Source organism: Zonotrichia albicollis, chromosome 13 (assembly GCF_047830755.1).
Source record: "Zonotrichia albicollis isolate bZonAlb1 chromosome 13, bZonAlb1.hap1, whole genome shotgun sequence".
In the NCBI taxonomy this organism is placed as follows: domain Eukaryota; kingdom Metazoa; phylum Chordata; class Aves; order Passeriformes; family Passerellidae; genus Zonotrichia; species Zonotrichia albicollis.
Window position 1 is genome coordinate 7,317,102 of NC_133831.1, and position 12,385 is coordinate 7,329,486.

Sequence of the window (12,385 nt, forward strand, 5' to 3'; positions counted from 1 at the left end):
GGTAACTTGGAGGCCAGGGACCCCTGAGAACTTTAAGGTGCTGCAGAGCACGTGTTCTTCAGGAAACCTCAGAAAAGGCCAGATGGGCAGGTCTCCCTGCTCAAATGCTTGCCAAGTGGTGTTGGCTTTTCCTTTGCACAAGTTCCGGGTGTTTGTGCTCATGGAGCTGATTATCTCCCCGTTTCCTCTCCTGCCTGATGTTTCCTGCCTCCCTCCCTCCCTTTTGCTGGTTTTGCCCTTTGTGTCAGGCTTATTTCCTGGCTCTGGGAAGTGTCAGACCTCAGTGTCCCCCCTGCCCCTGGGATGGCAGCACATAGCCCTGTGTTCTTTCACTGGGTGCACTTCAGTGCCCCAGGAGACCCTTGAGCTCCCAGCTCCCCCGACCAGCTAGCTGCTCCCTGGGAGCACAGGCAGGTTTGAACAGAGCAAGTGTGATTTAGGATCCATCTGCTTTTACCAGCTGATCCAGCTCTATTCTGAAGCTGGGGCACAGGTGCCAGCATTGGTTTCAGCAATAGGGAAAGCCAGACAACTCCTTGAGGACTCTTCCTGTGAGTGCCCCATGAGTGCCCCTGTGAGGCTGCACAGGGTCATGGAAACATATCTGGGGACTTCCAGAGACCATGGGTGGGGAAGCTGTCACCCAGAGCAGCTCAGACAGCCTCCCCCAGCCTCTCTGGAGCCAGGGTAACATCTGGGGGTAAACATCTCTCTGCTCCAGGGAGCCCAGCTCTCCAGGCTCTGTGGTGGGAAAGGCCCACATTTCCCAGGCTCTTCCAGTAGCTGTCTTATTCACCAATATCCACTGGCAAAGATTTGTTGCACCAGGAGCTGAAGTCAGGCAGGTCTGTGGGTTGGGGTAGGAGCACTGAGGACATCAGGACTCCTGACCTGACTTGCCAGGATCAGGGCAAGATTCATTTTGAGAGACACCCAAGTGGGGCAAATGGCAGCAGGCACAGCCTCTGTGAAAGGCACAGGCTGCTGCAGGAGGAGAGGGTCAAAAAGCGGAAACGAAACGGAAAAGGGCTGCTCCTGTAAGAGCCGTGCAGCTGCGGAGGTGGAGCACAGGCAGGTCACAATCAGCCGCGCACGAGGAAGTGCTGGGACAGCAGCCAGCGTGGCCAGGCTGCAGCAGCTCCAGGTGCTGCAGAGCTTTGTTGAGAAGGACCAGGAGCAGAGGCAATCAGAACTGCAGGGACCTCAGCCAGGACCTGGAGATCCCCTTTGCAGGAGTCGTCTTCCAGCCAAAACTTCCTTCTACCAAGGTGTGGGCGCTGTCTGGGATGGAGGGGATGGGGCAGCAGGATGGACACTGTGGGTGGGGACCATGTGCTGGGTGTCACTGTGGTACTGGGGGGCTCTGAGGCCTGGGTGACCATTCCCGGAGACCCCAGCAAGACCAGTGGGAAACACTGATGCTGGGAAGGCTGGACTGTCTGGGAGTGCAGGGTTTGGGGGGTGCTGGGGTCCGGGGCTGCCATAAAAGCACAGGGACCCAACTTGTGTCCGTGAGAAATGAGGCTCTGGAGGGGGAATGACCTGGTCCCTGCAGCACCAGGGCTGCTGAGGAAGCCGAGTGGAACCAGCAGATAATGTGCTGAGGCTTCCTCCTGCACAGCTGCAGCTGCAGGGCTGGGGTTGCTCCATTGCTATCAGCCCCTGCAGAGCCCCGTCCATCCCTTCTCCCTCCCTTATTATTGTTTGCCGGGAGGAAGCAGCTCACCCAAGTCCCACCTCAAGCTTTTAACCCACTGATGCCTGCCCTGATGCTCTCCACTCCCATCAGCCAGAGCCAGGCAGACTCCACATCTGCCCTGGGAGGATGGTTTCGTACTGGGAGCTTGCTCCAGGCTTTACCTCCCTGGCAACCAGAAGCACCCCTTGACTCATCTCCCCAAAGCCACCTTGTCTCCCATGGGTCTCCCACAACCCCTTTCTGAGAGGGCAGACACTGGCATTGCCACCTCTAAGGCCCTGAAAGCTTTAGATACCATCATTCCCTCCTTCCTTTCTCTTCCCCTTTTTAGCTGGTTGGATCCTGTCTTCTGCTTCCTCTGGAAGCCCCCTAGTCTGCTGGGGGGCACCATGGAGACAGCAGCTTTACCAGCTTCACACAGACTTAACCCAAACCCCTAATAAGGGGTTTGGAGGAAATCCATCTTGAGGAAGAAAAATGCAGCACTTCTCCAGCTTTGTTTGACAGGCTGGGATTTAATCAAACCCTGGGATGTCCAGAAGTGCTCCTTGGGGAAGTGGAAATCAGACAGAACATCTCAGCAGCCTTCTCCAGATTGTCATCTTCTCACACAACTGAGCTCTGCCAAATTTTCCCCACTTCTCGACTAGCAAGGAGGGGACATCAGTGTCCCATCAGCACAGGCTGGGCTGTGCCCTCCCTGGTGATGACCACCAAGGGACACCTTTCCTGAGCATCAGTGTCCCTGCAGGAGCAGAGGTAGGTCAGCCACTGCTGAGCTTGATGGGGTGAGCAGAGATCCTCCCTGTCCCCTGTGAATGTATCACAGATGTTGATGAGCCCATCACATGCCCCCAGTACCCCCTAAGAATAAACCAGTCTGCTCTGTGCCCTGGGGCCCTGACACTGCCACACCCATGGATCTTCAAAAAAAAAAACCCGTTTGGGAGCACAGGAGGGTGCACCCATGGGTCACAGAGAGGTGCTCACCCTTTCTCCCACAGCTGGGCTCTGCCCATGCCTGTTCCCCCAGGGATGCCCACAAAAGGGATGATCCCTTGGCCATAGCACCCAGTCCTGCTCTGCAGGGTCCTGCCAGGGGTTTGGAGCAGGTCAGCTTCTCCCTGCCCATCCCAGGGCACCAGCTGGGCCTGAATTTCCAGCTTGGGCAGAACAAGTTCCTGGGTGGCTGCACTTGGAGCTGGCACAGTGCCGAGATGCCAGCTTGCCTGACCAGTGCTGTGAGCATGGGGGGGGCCTGTGGGAATGGTGGTGGGGCTCAGCCAGGCATGCCATGGGCTGGGCCAGGCTTCCTGCTGCTGTCTGCAGGACAGGAGTTGCTAGAGGGGTCAGCTCCTCAGGCCCCAGAATGTCAGCAGTCAAATGTATCTGTTCCAGCTCCTGACCCAGACCTGCTGCCCTGGAGCATCTTCCCCCCCTTGTTCTCTCGAGGGAGTGGAGTTAAGACCCTGTGGGATGGCAAGAGCAAGCATCCAAGCTCATTGTAATGAGTTCTCTCCCCCATGTCCCTCTCCTTGGAGCCAGGGAAGTGACGCTGGGGAGGAACTTGGCTTCTCTTGTTTGTTATTACAGGATAAAATTACCCTTTAAAGCAGAGCCAGTGCTGTCAGGGCTGCATACCATCCGGGAACATCGCTCCTTCCAGCGGCTCCACACACTTCTGGCTATTGTGCTTGCACAGAGCCAGCCCAGCCCAGGTCACAGCAAGGGGGACACAGGTGGGGGGATCCAAAAAGAAGCTTCCAGGCTCTTTTCCAACCCTGGGAAGTTTGGGAGCATAGGGAAAAGGCCTCTATGTGAAGAGGAGAGCTTTTGTGACTCTGGGATGTGTGGAAAAGAGGAGCAGAAAGCAAGGGCTGGGAGCAGTGAAAGGGAAGGGGGAGCTGGATGTCACTGGGATGTTTTGGGGTTTCTCTTATCTCCTGGGATGCTCACTCTGGCTCAGCTGGGGACCCTGTGGTAGGGCAGCCTGCTGCTTGCTGCTGTGTGCAGGCTGGGCAGTGGCGAGCAGCTGGCACCCATCTCACCACACATCTCACCGCCCTACAAGCCCAGTGGCAGCTCAGCATCTCCAGGCAGTGTGAGCTGGGAAGAAGGCTGGCTTCTTCAAGCTCCAGCCTCTGTCTGTGGGGGTCTCAAATCCAGGGGATCCCTCTCTCCTGTGAGCTGGATCCCCAGGAGACACCCAGCACCCCGAGGCTTTGGAGGACATGGGCTTTCCTTAGCAGCAACCTGGCCACCTCTGGAAGTGTCTAGGGGCTCGCTCAGGGTTTGACTGCCCCATGCTGAGCCATGACGTGCCCGTGGGGTGGAGGGGAAGGAAGCTGGCCCGGTGGAGCCGAGCCAGGGAGAGCTTCCTGCAGGGAGCTGCAGCCTCCAGTGCCTCCCGTGCTGCCGCGGGATGGAAGGAGGAGAGCTGTGCGAGCCCGAGCGGGATGGAAAGCAATAGGAGAGGTGTGAGAGCCAGAGCGGGATGGAAGGCAGGAGGAGAGCTGTGCGAGCCCGAGCGAGATGGAAAGCAATAGGAGAGGTGTGAGAGCCAGAGCGGGATGGAAGGCAGGAGGAGAGCTATGAGAGCCCGAGCGGGATGGAAGGCAGGAGTAGAGCTGTGAGAGCCAGAGCCGGATGGAAAGCAGGAGGAGAGCTATGAGAGCCCGAGCGGGATGGAAAGCAGGAGGAGAGCTGTGAGAGCCCGAGCGGGATGGAAAGCAGGAGGAGAGCTGTGAGAGCCCGAGCGGGATAGAAAGCAGGAGGAGAGCTGTGTGAGCCAGAGCGGGATGGAAAGCAGGAGGAGAGCTGTGAGAGCCCTTTGCAGCCGCTCCCCAGCCTGGCATCCGCCGGCTCGGAGCCGCTCAGGAGGCGAACGCCAGCTGGGCCCTGACACCGCCACCTCAGCCCTCAGCGGGGTGTCGAGGGAAGCCTGACTCATCCCCAGCAGGAGAATCTGAGACTTGCAGATGTAAACAGAGCTGGCCCTCGCATGCCAGGACATGTGACAGATACAAGAGAGACCTGCTGGAGCCGCAGCCTGGGGCTGGTGGCATTCACACATGTGTTAGAGGCATGAACAAGAGCTGGAACGGGCCCTGCTCAGGAGCATCACTTGGGTGGGGAGGATGTGGCAGGATCCCTGCTATCAGCCTATCCTCCCTCTGCTACCCCTACCCCATTGGCAGCTTTTAGCAGCTCGTTTTAGTCCTGGTCTTTCTGTTTGACTGCCACTGCTTTCCTCCAGGGACACCTTTCCCAGTACAAATCCATTTGGGCCAGCAGCTCAGGAGAGGTACAATAGCTGCAGGATGACCAGGGCTATGGTGGCCTCACCACCTCTGGAAGTATTAAAAAAAAAGTATGGATGGGACATCTGAGGGATGTGGTTTAATGGTGGGCTTGACAGTGTGGGGTTAATGGACTTGATGATCTTAAAGGTTTTTTCCAATCTTAATTTTTCCATGAGAGCAAAACTCCTGAGATGCCACCCCACAGTACCAGCTTCAGAAGCAGAGTGCAGCCTGTGGTGTCAGGAGGTCTCCCTGCATGTTGTGCTGGGATGGAGAGAGCATGGAAATGCCAGTCTGGGAGCACAGAGGCTCCACAAGTGCCTGTTCCATCTCAGGAGCAGGAATCACTCAGAAACCTCACAGTTATTCAACACACTCTCCAGCACGTGATTTCCCTTGGGTTTAGATGTGCCATGCTGTGGGCTCCAGGCTGGGAGAGCTGCAGGCCAGTGGGGAGACGAGATATCACAGCCACTTCCTATCCTTGCTTACCCTGCACAGCCGGTTTCATTTCCTTAATCCCCATCCCAGCATTTTCTTTGTTGTTTTCTTTGGAGGGGAGGGAGCTTTGCTGGAGGCTGCTGCTCACTGCAGTGCAGGAAGCACTTTCACACTCTGGGAGACCAGCATGGACTGATCTGTTCCCAGTGGGCTCACTCTGCTCTTGGGTGCAGCAGGTGCTGCTCACGGGGGGACAGGGACCCCACCTCAGCAGTGGAGCACATCAGGGTGTGTGTGGGATCCCCTGCCCTGCTTGGGAGGACTATATTTACATGCATTTGCATACAGCTCTGCCAGATTTGCAGACTCAGCCCTGCTAAAACACCTCGTGCTCCAAATGGCCTTTTGCTCTCACATCCTTACAGCACCAGCTTTGGGGCAATGTGTTCCTACCTCAGCCAAGCTTTGCTTCACCTGGTGCAATGTTGAGTCCTCAAGGCTGCAGACACCTCAGCTGTGCCATTGCCCAGCTGTGCCAGTTGCCCTGCCACTGGCTATGTCTGTTGGGCTGGGCTGGTTTTGGGCTTGCCCACAAGCTCAGCCTTCCTGCTCAGGGTTGGACAACAGCAAGGGACTGCAGGAATCTTGTGAATCATGGATACTTTTGGAGTGATCCTGTGGGTGTGTGTGAGAGCTGGTTCCTGCTGTGCTGAGATGGGCATGGCTGCCAGCTTGCAGGAGGAGGAGTGGTCCCAGGGGCTGTTCAGCACCCCAGGCTGAGCTGGGACAGCAGTTGGAGATGCTGCCAGCAACTTTCCTGGGGTGGAGAAGGGAGTTAGGAGGTGGGGACAGCTGGTTGGTGGCCAGAGAGTCTGGACCAGTGCTGTTCTGCAGCTCCTTACCCTCCTGGCCCATGCTGGGGCTGAACCTGATGAAGTCACAGTCTGGATGTCCTGGCTTTGCTGCAAAGCCCTGACCTGGACTCCAGATTTCTGGCCAGAGTCTGGGAGAGCTGACCAGCACCCAATGCTGGCCAACACTGAGTGGGTTTGCAGCCACTCTGGGGGTATCCTATCTTTCCTTTTCCTGGCCCTATGAGCAGGCAAAGTGCTGGGACACACAATTCTACTCCATGGAAATGTTCAGGCTGGGTCAGGGCTGCGGCCCAGCCTGCTGCCATGAGCTGGCCCCGAGTGTGTTGGGGAAGGTTTTCCAGCAGAGCTCAGAGGACCTGCTGGCACAGCCTTTCTGTGCTGCTGGCCAGTTCCCGAGCACGGCCAGGGCTCTGGTGAGTCAGCTGGAGCAGCAGCTCACATTGCTCATGCTGCATCAGCGCCGCCCTGGCTCCCTCATCTTTTACCAGGTGGTGTTTTCCAAAAATGCGCAGCTGGAGGGATGGGGAGCTCAGTGCTGGGATGCTGGATGCTCATCTCTAAGGTGGTGGCAGGGATGGTGGCAGGGTTGGTGGCAGGCTCTGTGGAGGCGCCTCAGCTGCTCACAGGGGCGGTGGCTGGGCTCTGAGTGTGCTCAGCATTCGTGGCTGTCCCGGTGCAAGGCTTGGAGCCCCAGCCTGTGTGTGCCTTGCTCCAGCAGGAATGCTGAGCATGCAGCAGCTCCAGCCTGGAGCCAAGGGCTGGCCTCCAGCCCTCCAGAGAGAGGGGAGAGGAAGACGTGGCTCCAGGCCCAGCCTGCAGTGAGAAGAGCAATTTGGGCAGAGACCTGTGGTGCGGGGCTGCTCTGACAGCTCAGGCCTTTCTCTGCACCATGGAGTGGCTGCAGGCAGCTGGCACGGCTGCTGCTGAAGCTGCCAGGAGCAGGGGAATGTGCTTGGAGTGGTCTCGGGTCACAGGCTCTGGAAAGGTTGGATCCTGTACTGGGAGGAGCTCATTAATGCCAGCAGGTTCTCAGACAAAGTGCCCTTGGGCTCAGGGACTCTGTCCTGCACCAATGCCCAGCTTCCCAAGCTGACTGCTGGGAAGGCTCCTTCAGTGACAGGAGCCAGGGGTATCCATATCCTTGCTGGGAGGGTTAGCCGAGGAGTATCTGTATCCATAATGAAAGGATTAAACCAGGAGTACCCATGCATAGCCATGCTGGCAAGATTAGCACAGGAGTATCCATATCCATAAAGAAAGGGTTAAACCAAGATTATCTGCATCCATGCTGGGAAGGTTAACCTAGGAGTATCCAAATCCATGCTGGGAGGTTTAACTCCTTCCTGCCAGCAGGCACCATACCTCCATAATTCCAGGAGGGAGTTTTGGAGGGCAGGCAGGCCAGGAGTGCTGTTGGAACTTGGGCAGGAGCCTGTCCTTGTTTTTGTTTGCCAAGCTGGTCCGTGCTGAGCAAGCTCCCAGAGCAGGCAGTGCAGTGTGCCAGCTCTGACCTTGGCACAGGGAGTGCTTGGCTCCCCAGCCCAGCCTGGCAGGGCAGCAGGCTGAGGGGAGGGTGCAATCCCCTCTCCTGCTGTCTCTGCAGGGCTGCTCCCCAGCAGCAACCAGGAATGGGGCTTAACTTGGGATGGTGGTGCATAGGTAAGTGGAATGTGGTGGTGTGGGTCAGTCTACCCCCAGGCACCCCAAGTTTTTACTGAGAAGGAGGTCAAACCCTGGAACAGACCTCCTGGAGAGGTGGTCGGTGTCCCAAGCATGTCAGTGCCTCAGAGGCATTTGGACAATGCCCTTAACAACATGCTTTAACTTTGTGTCAGACCTAAATTGCTCGGGCACTTGGTCCCAATAATCCTTGGATGTCACTTTCAACTGAAAATTTTCAGTGGTGACATCATGTACAGGGTGTGGGTGGGATCCAGCCCCACACTTGATCCAGGGGGGATGCTGGTCAGGTGGTGACAGAGTGGCACAGTGGTGCTGACCACGCCAAGCACAAGGTGGGTCACCCTGGTGGTACAGGGATGGTGTGGCACTGGACCTGGGTTCAGAATGGATTGAGAGCAGCCCTGAGGAGAAGGGCTTGGGGGTATTGGTTGTGCAAGAAGCTCAACATGACCTGGCCATGTGTGCTGGCAGCCCAGAAAGCCAAACGTACTCTGGGGTCCATCCTCAGAAGAGTGGGCAACTGGCTGAGAGAGGAGATTCTGCCCTTCTGCTCTGCTCTGCTGAGATCCCATCTGCAGCACTGCATCCAGTCTGGGGCCCCAAAATAAGAAGAATGTGAACCTATTTGAGCAAGTCCAGAGGAGGCCATGAAGATCCCCAAAGGTCTGGAGCATCTCTGCTGTGGAGACAGGCTCAGGGAGTAGGGGCAGTTCAGCCTGGAGATGAGAAGACTCCAGCGAGACCTTGGGGTCCCTTCCAGTACCTAAAAGGGCAGCAGAAGACGTGAAGAGGGACTGTAGACAAGAACACAGAGTGCCAGGACAAGGGGGGATGGCTTTGAAGTAACAGAGGGCAGGATTAGATTGGACATTAGGAAGAAATTCTTCCCTGTGAAGGTGGGGAGGCCCTGGCACAGGCTGTGCAGAGAAGCTGTGGCTGTCCTGTTCCTGGAAGTGTTCAAGGCCAGGTTACGTGAGGCTTGGAGTAACCTGATTTAGTGAAAGGAGTCCCTGCTCATGGCAGGGGGCTGGAACCAGGTGGTCTTTAAGGTCTCTTCCAACCCAAACCATTCTGGGATTCATCCACCACGTGGCTTGGTGGATCCACCCTGGCAGCCTCTCCCTGTTGGCCTTTTGGCTTTTCCCTGGTGACCTCAGGACCTGCTGTCCCTTCTCCCATCTTTGCATCACTTCTCCTTCAGTGTAACCAGGCCAGCCTGGAGAACTGGGCTGGGAGCTGGGACGCCCTGGTTCTCACAGAGCAACCTTGGCAGCAAATGCTCTGCTCCTTGATGTGGCCCCAGGAGAGTGAGAGTGGTGCAATGATCTCCTTGTCACTGATATTGCCCTGCTCCACTGGGCTCCAAGACCTGATGATGGTCTAATTAGTGTTTCTGCCTCACAGCGCTGGTGGGAGCACTGCTCAGCCTTGTCCTTGCATGGAGGGTGTCTCACCAGGGCTGCAAAGGCTCCAGTTCCACTTAAAACTGGGTCGACTTGGTAGGATCTAGGACAGGTAGGAGAAAGATGGACTTGGGAGAAAGGAGAGGGGCAGGGTGCAGCCCCCCAACAGGCATGTGTCTTCCTCACCTCTCCACCCTCAGGGATGCTCAGAGGTGCCAGGGTTTAGGAAGTGGACTGACAGCTGCAGAAGCAGCACGGTGTGACTGTGGCATCCCTCGGGTGACAGCCTGCATTTAGACTGCCACTGCCTGTCCCTTAGCTGGGGAAGCTGGGAGTGCTCATCTGCTGCTTCCCTAGGATGTTGGGATGGGAAATGTGGATCAGTGTCAATGCTCTGCTCCCCCAGAGTGCACTTTCTGACTGGGAGAGGTCAGAGCATGGCTCAGTTGGACGCAGGAGCTGAGGGGGGAAGGCAGGGTGGGGTGCAGGGTGTCACAGAGCTGGGAGCAAGGATGTTTGGGTGTTCCCTCTGCCACCGACTGAGTGACTGCACAACCTTGGTCATGGCACTTCACTGCTGGAATGTGAAACATGCCCGGGGTCCCTCAGAGAGCACTGAAGCCTGGGAGGCTGTGGTGGCCCTTGTGAGGGGACACGGGGGCGGTGAGGGAGGAGGTATTGCTCCGGCCATCGCTTCCCTGGCAAGGGGAGGCTGTGGGCGCTGTGTGCGGCAGGAAGGCCAGCAGCAGCCCGGGGCCGAGCAAGCCGGGCTGCCCCCACTGCCCTCGCCCCGGGGGAGGTGGGATCCTGCTCCGGCTCACGGTGGGGCTTGTGGACCCTGGGAATGCTGACGGGCCGGCGGGTGTGGAACCCCGCGGGCCGGGCCGGGCGGCGGTGGCGGTGGCGGCGGTGGCGATGGCGGTGTCGGTGTCGGCAGCGGTGTCGCTCGCCTCGGGGAGGGAGGTGCTCCCGTCCATGCAGCTGCCATTGGCGCTGGCTGGGCCGTGGTTTCCTGCCGAAATCACATGGCTCCCGCGTTTCCATGGAGAGAGCCGGGGTGGGCGCTGCCAAGAGCCTGCACGAACTCCCCGCTTGCTCCCGTCCATGGGAGTGGAACAAAGGGGATGCACCGAGCCAGGCCCGCTTTCGCCCCGCGCCTCGCCCCTCGCCTCTCCTGGGACATGTGAGTGCCACCCGCACCTCCGCACCCCGCGGGCACGGGAGGGTCGGGGGGAGCGGGGTCGGTGGCCCTGGCAGGGCTACACCCTTGGGGGGCCACGTCGCCGCAAGCCACCGCCCGCCCGCCCGCGTCCCCTCTGCCGCCAGCCCCGCTGGGCGCCCCACGCCGCGCTGGGGGCTCCGGGCTGGGCGGGAGGGCAGGGACGGCGACACGGACACGGGCACGGACACGAACACGGACACGGGCTCCGCTCCTCCGCCCCACTGCAGAGCAAAGCGATCCTCCGCGCTCCGGCCGGCACCGTGGCCGGAGCCGCCCGCAGTAGGAGCCGCCTGACAGTGGGGTATCAGGGCGAGCAGCCCAAATGTCACGCCCCGACCCTCTCTGGGACAGATCAGCTTCTCCAGCCGCTCTTTCGCTGCCGGCTTTGGAATGACGCTGGTGGCACGAACCGTGCCCGGCCCCGAATCCCTCGGGACTCCAGGCAGGGGTGCGGGCAGGGGTACGGCGGGCGAAGGAGAAGCTGCCCGTGCCCATATAGGGCCGTGCCCGAGCGCCGGAGCGCTGATCCCGCGGCAGAGGCTGCAGCCATCGCCCCATGGAGCCCCGCGCCCCGGGACCCGCCGGGCTCCCCGGGGACCGGGGTGCACCGTGTCAGCTGGGTGCTGCCTCCTCCTCCCCTCCGGGGCAGCGGCGGGAGGAATGCTCGGGGGAATTAATGACACAGATCTCGCTTTGTTGCTGGCCCGATCCTCCTGTCTCCCAGCCCTTCCCAGCCTGCCAAGAAGTGCTCGGGAAGGCCTCGCACCATTAACCCTTCCCCCGCCGCACCTCCGGCCATACCAGGGCATGCAAACAGCCTCAGCGGGTTTTGCCCTTGCCGCATTCCCAGAGGAGATTCCCGAGGGCACTGGGAAGTCCTGGGCATCCTATAAACCCCGTATCTCCCGTTTCCTGGCTGGTGGCCTTGCTGCGTCCCCCGGGCAGGGCTGGGACGCGAGGCTGTGACGCCGCGCAAAATCCGGCAGTGCAGGGCTTGTCACCGGCTTGTCACCAGTGGCGTTGCCTCCTCTCGGCTCGCTCGTGAGGATCCCCGGTGCCTTGCCACAGTCCCCTGGGTGGAGAGGAGCTGTGGTGGTGTCTTGGTATCCCTGGCATGGTGGTGGCTGAGTCCCCATGGAGGACATGTCATGATGGGGTTGAGCTTGGAAATGGGGGCGGCAGTGGACATGGCAGGGCAGGGATCGGGGATGTCAATGGGAGCAGCTCAGAGGTGTTGGGGTGCAACCAGGGGATAGCTGTTGATCTGCAGTGGTGAGGACAGGGATATCTCTTCCCAAGGCTTGCTGAGCTCCTGGTCAGAGCGGCTGTTTTGCCCAGGACTCTGCTGGCTGGGTTGCAGCAGGATGCCTGCGATGGGCATTGGACGGGAGGAGTTGGATGGGTGTAGGGTGTCCCCCAGGAATGTCATCAGGCTGGGATCCAGAACGTGCCCGTGGCTGAGGCTCCTGCCATGACACTGACCTAAAGGACGGGACCCTGGGAAACCCATGGCAGGCAGGGAGCAGCTGGCATTCGAGATCCCCTGGGCACAGTGAAGGCAGCCCAAGCGCTGGCTTTGCGTGGGCTGAGGGCAGCGCTGGGCTGGGACGAGCTCCCCGCCGCGTGCTTTGGGGTTATTTATAGGGCTGCCATTTATATCGCTTCTATTTCTGCAGCCGTGTGGGGACTATGCGAGGAAGGAGGGGGGAGGGCTCCAGTCTGCCACCGCCCTGTGCCCAGCCCCTCCAGGAAGGGATGCT

At 59.2% G+C, this 12,385-nt stretch overlaps 1 protein-coding gene across 2 annotated transcripts in view; it reads left to right on the forward strand.

Moving 5' to 3' along the window:
• Nucleotides 1–1,096: 1,096 nt before the first annotated feature.
• The window catches only part of RIPOR1 (RHO family interacting cell polarization regulator 1), a 31,663-nt gene continuing 20,374 nt past the window's right edge, over nt 1,097–12,385 (forward strand). The window contains exons 1-2 of one of the 2 annotated variants that reach the window (XM_005490733.4): nt 1,097–1,268; nt 2,031–2,458. Coding sequence is in view for 1 of the 2 variants with exons in the window: in XM_005490730.4 (XP_005490787.2) it covers nt 10,319–10,586 (268 nt within the window). In the remaining variant the exon portion in view is untranslated. Of the gene's footprint in view, nt 1,269–2,030; nt 2,459–10,303; nt 10,587–12,385 lie in introns of those variants that run through there. The other variant, XM_005490730.4, reaches the window with a different exon arrangement.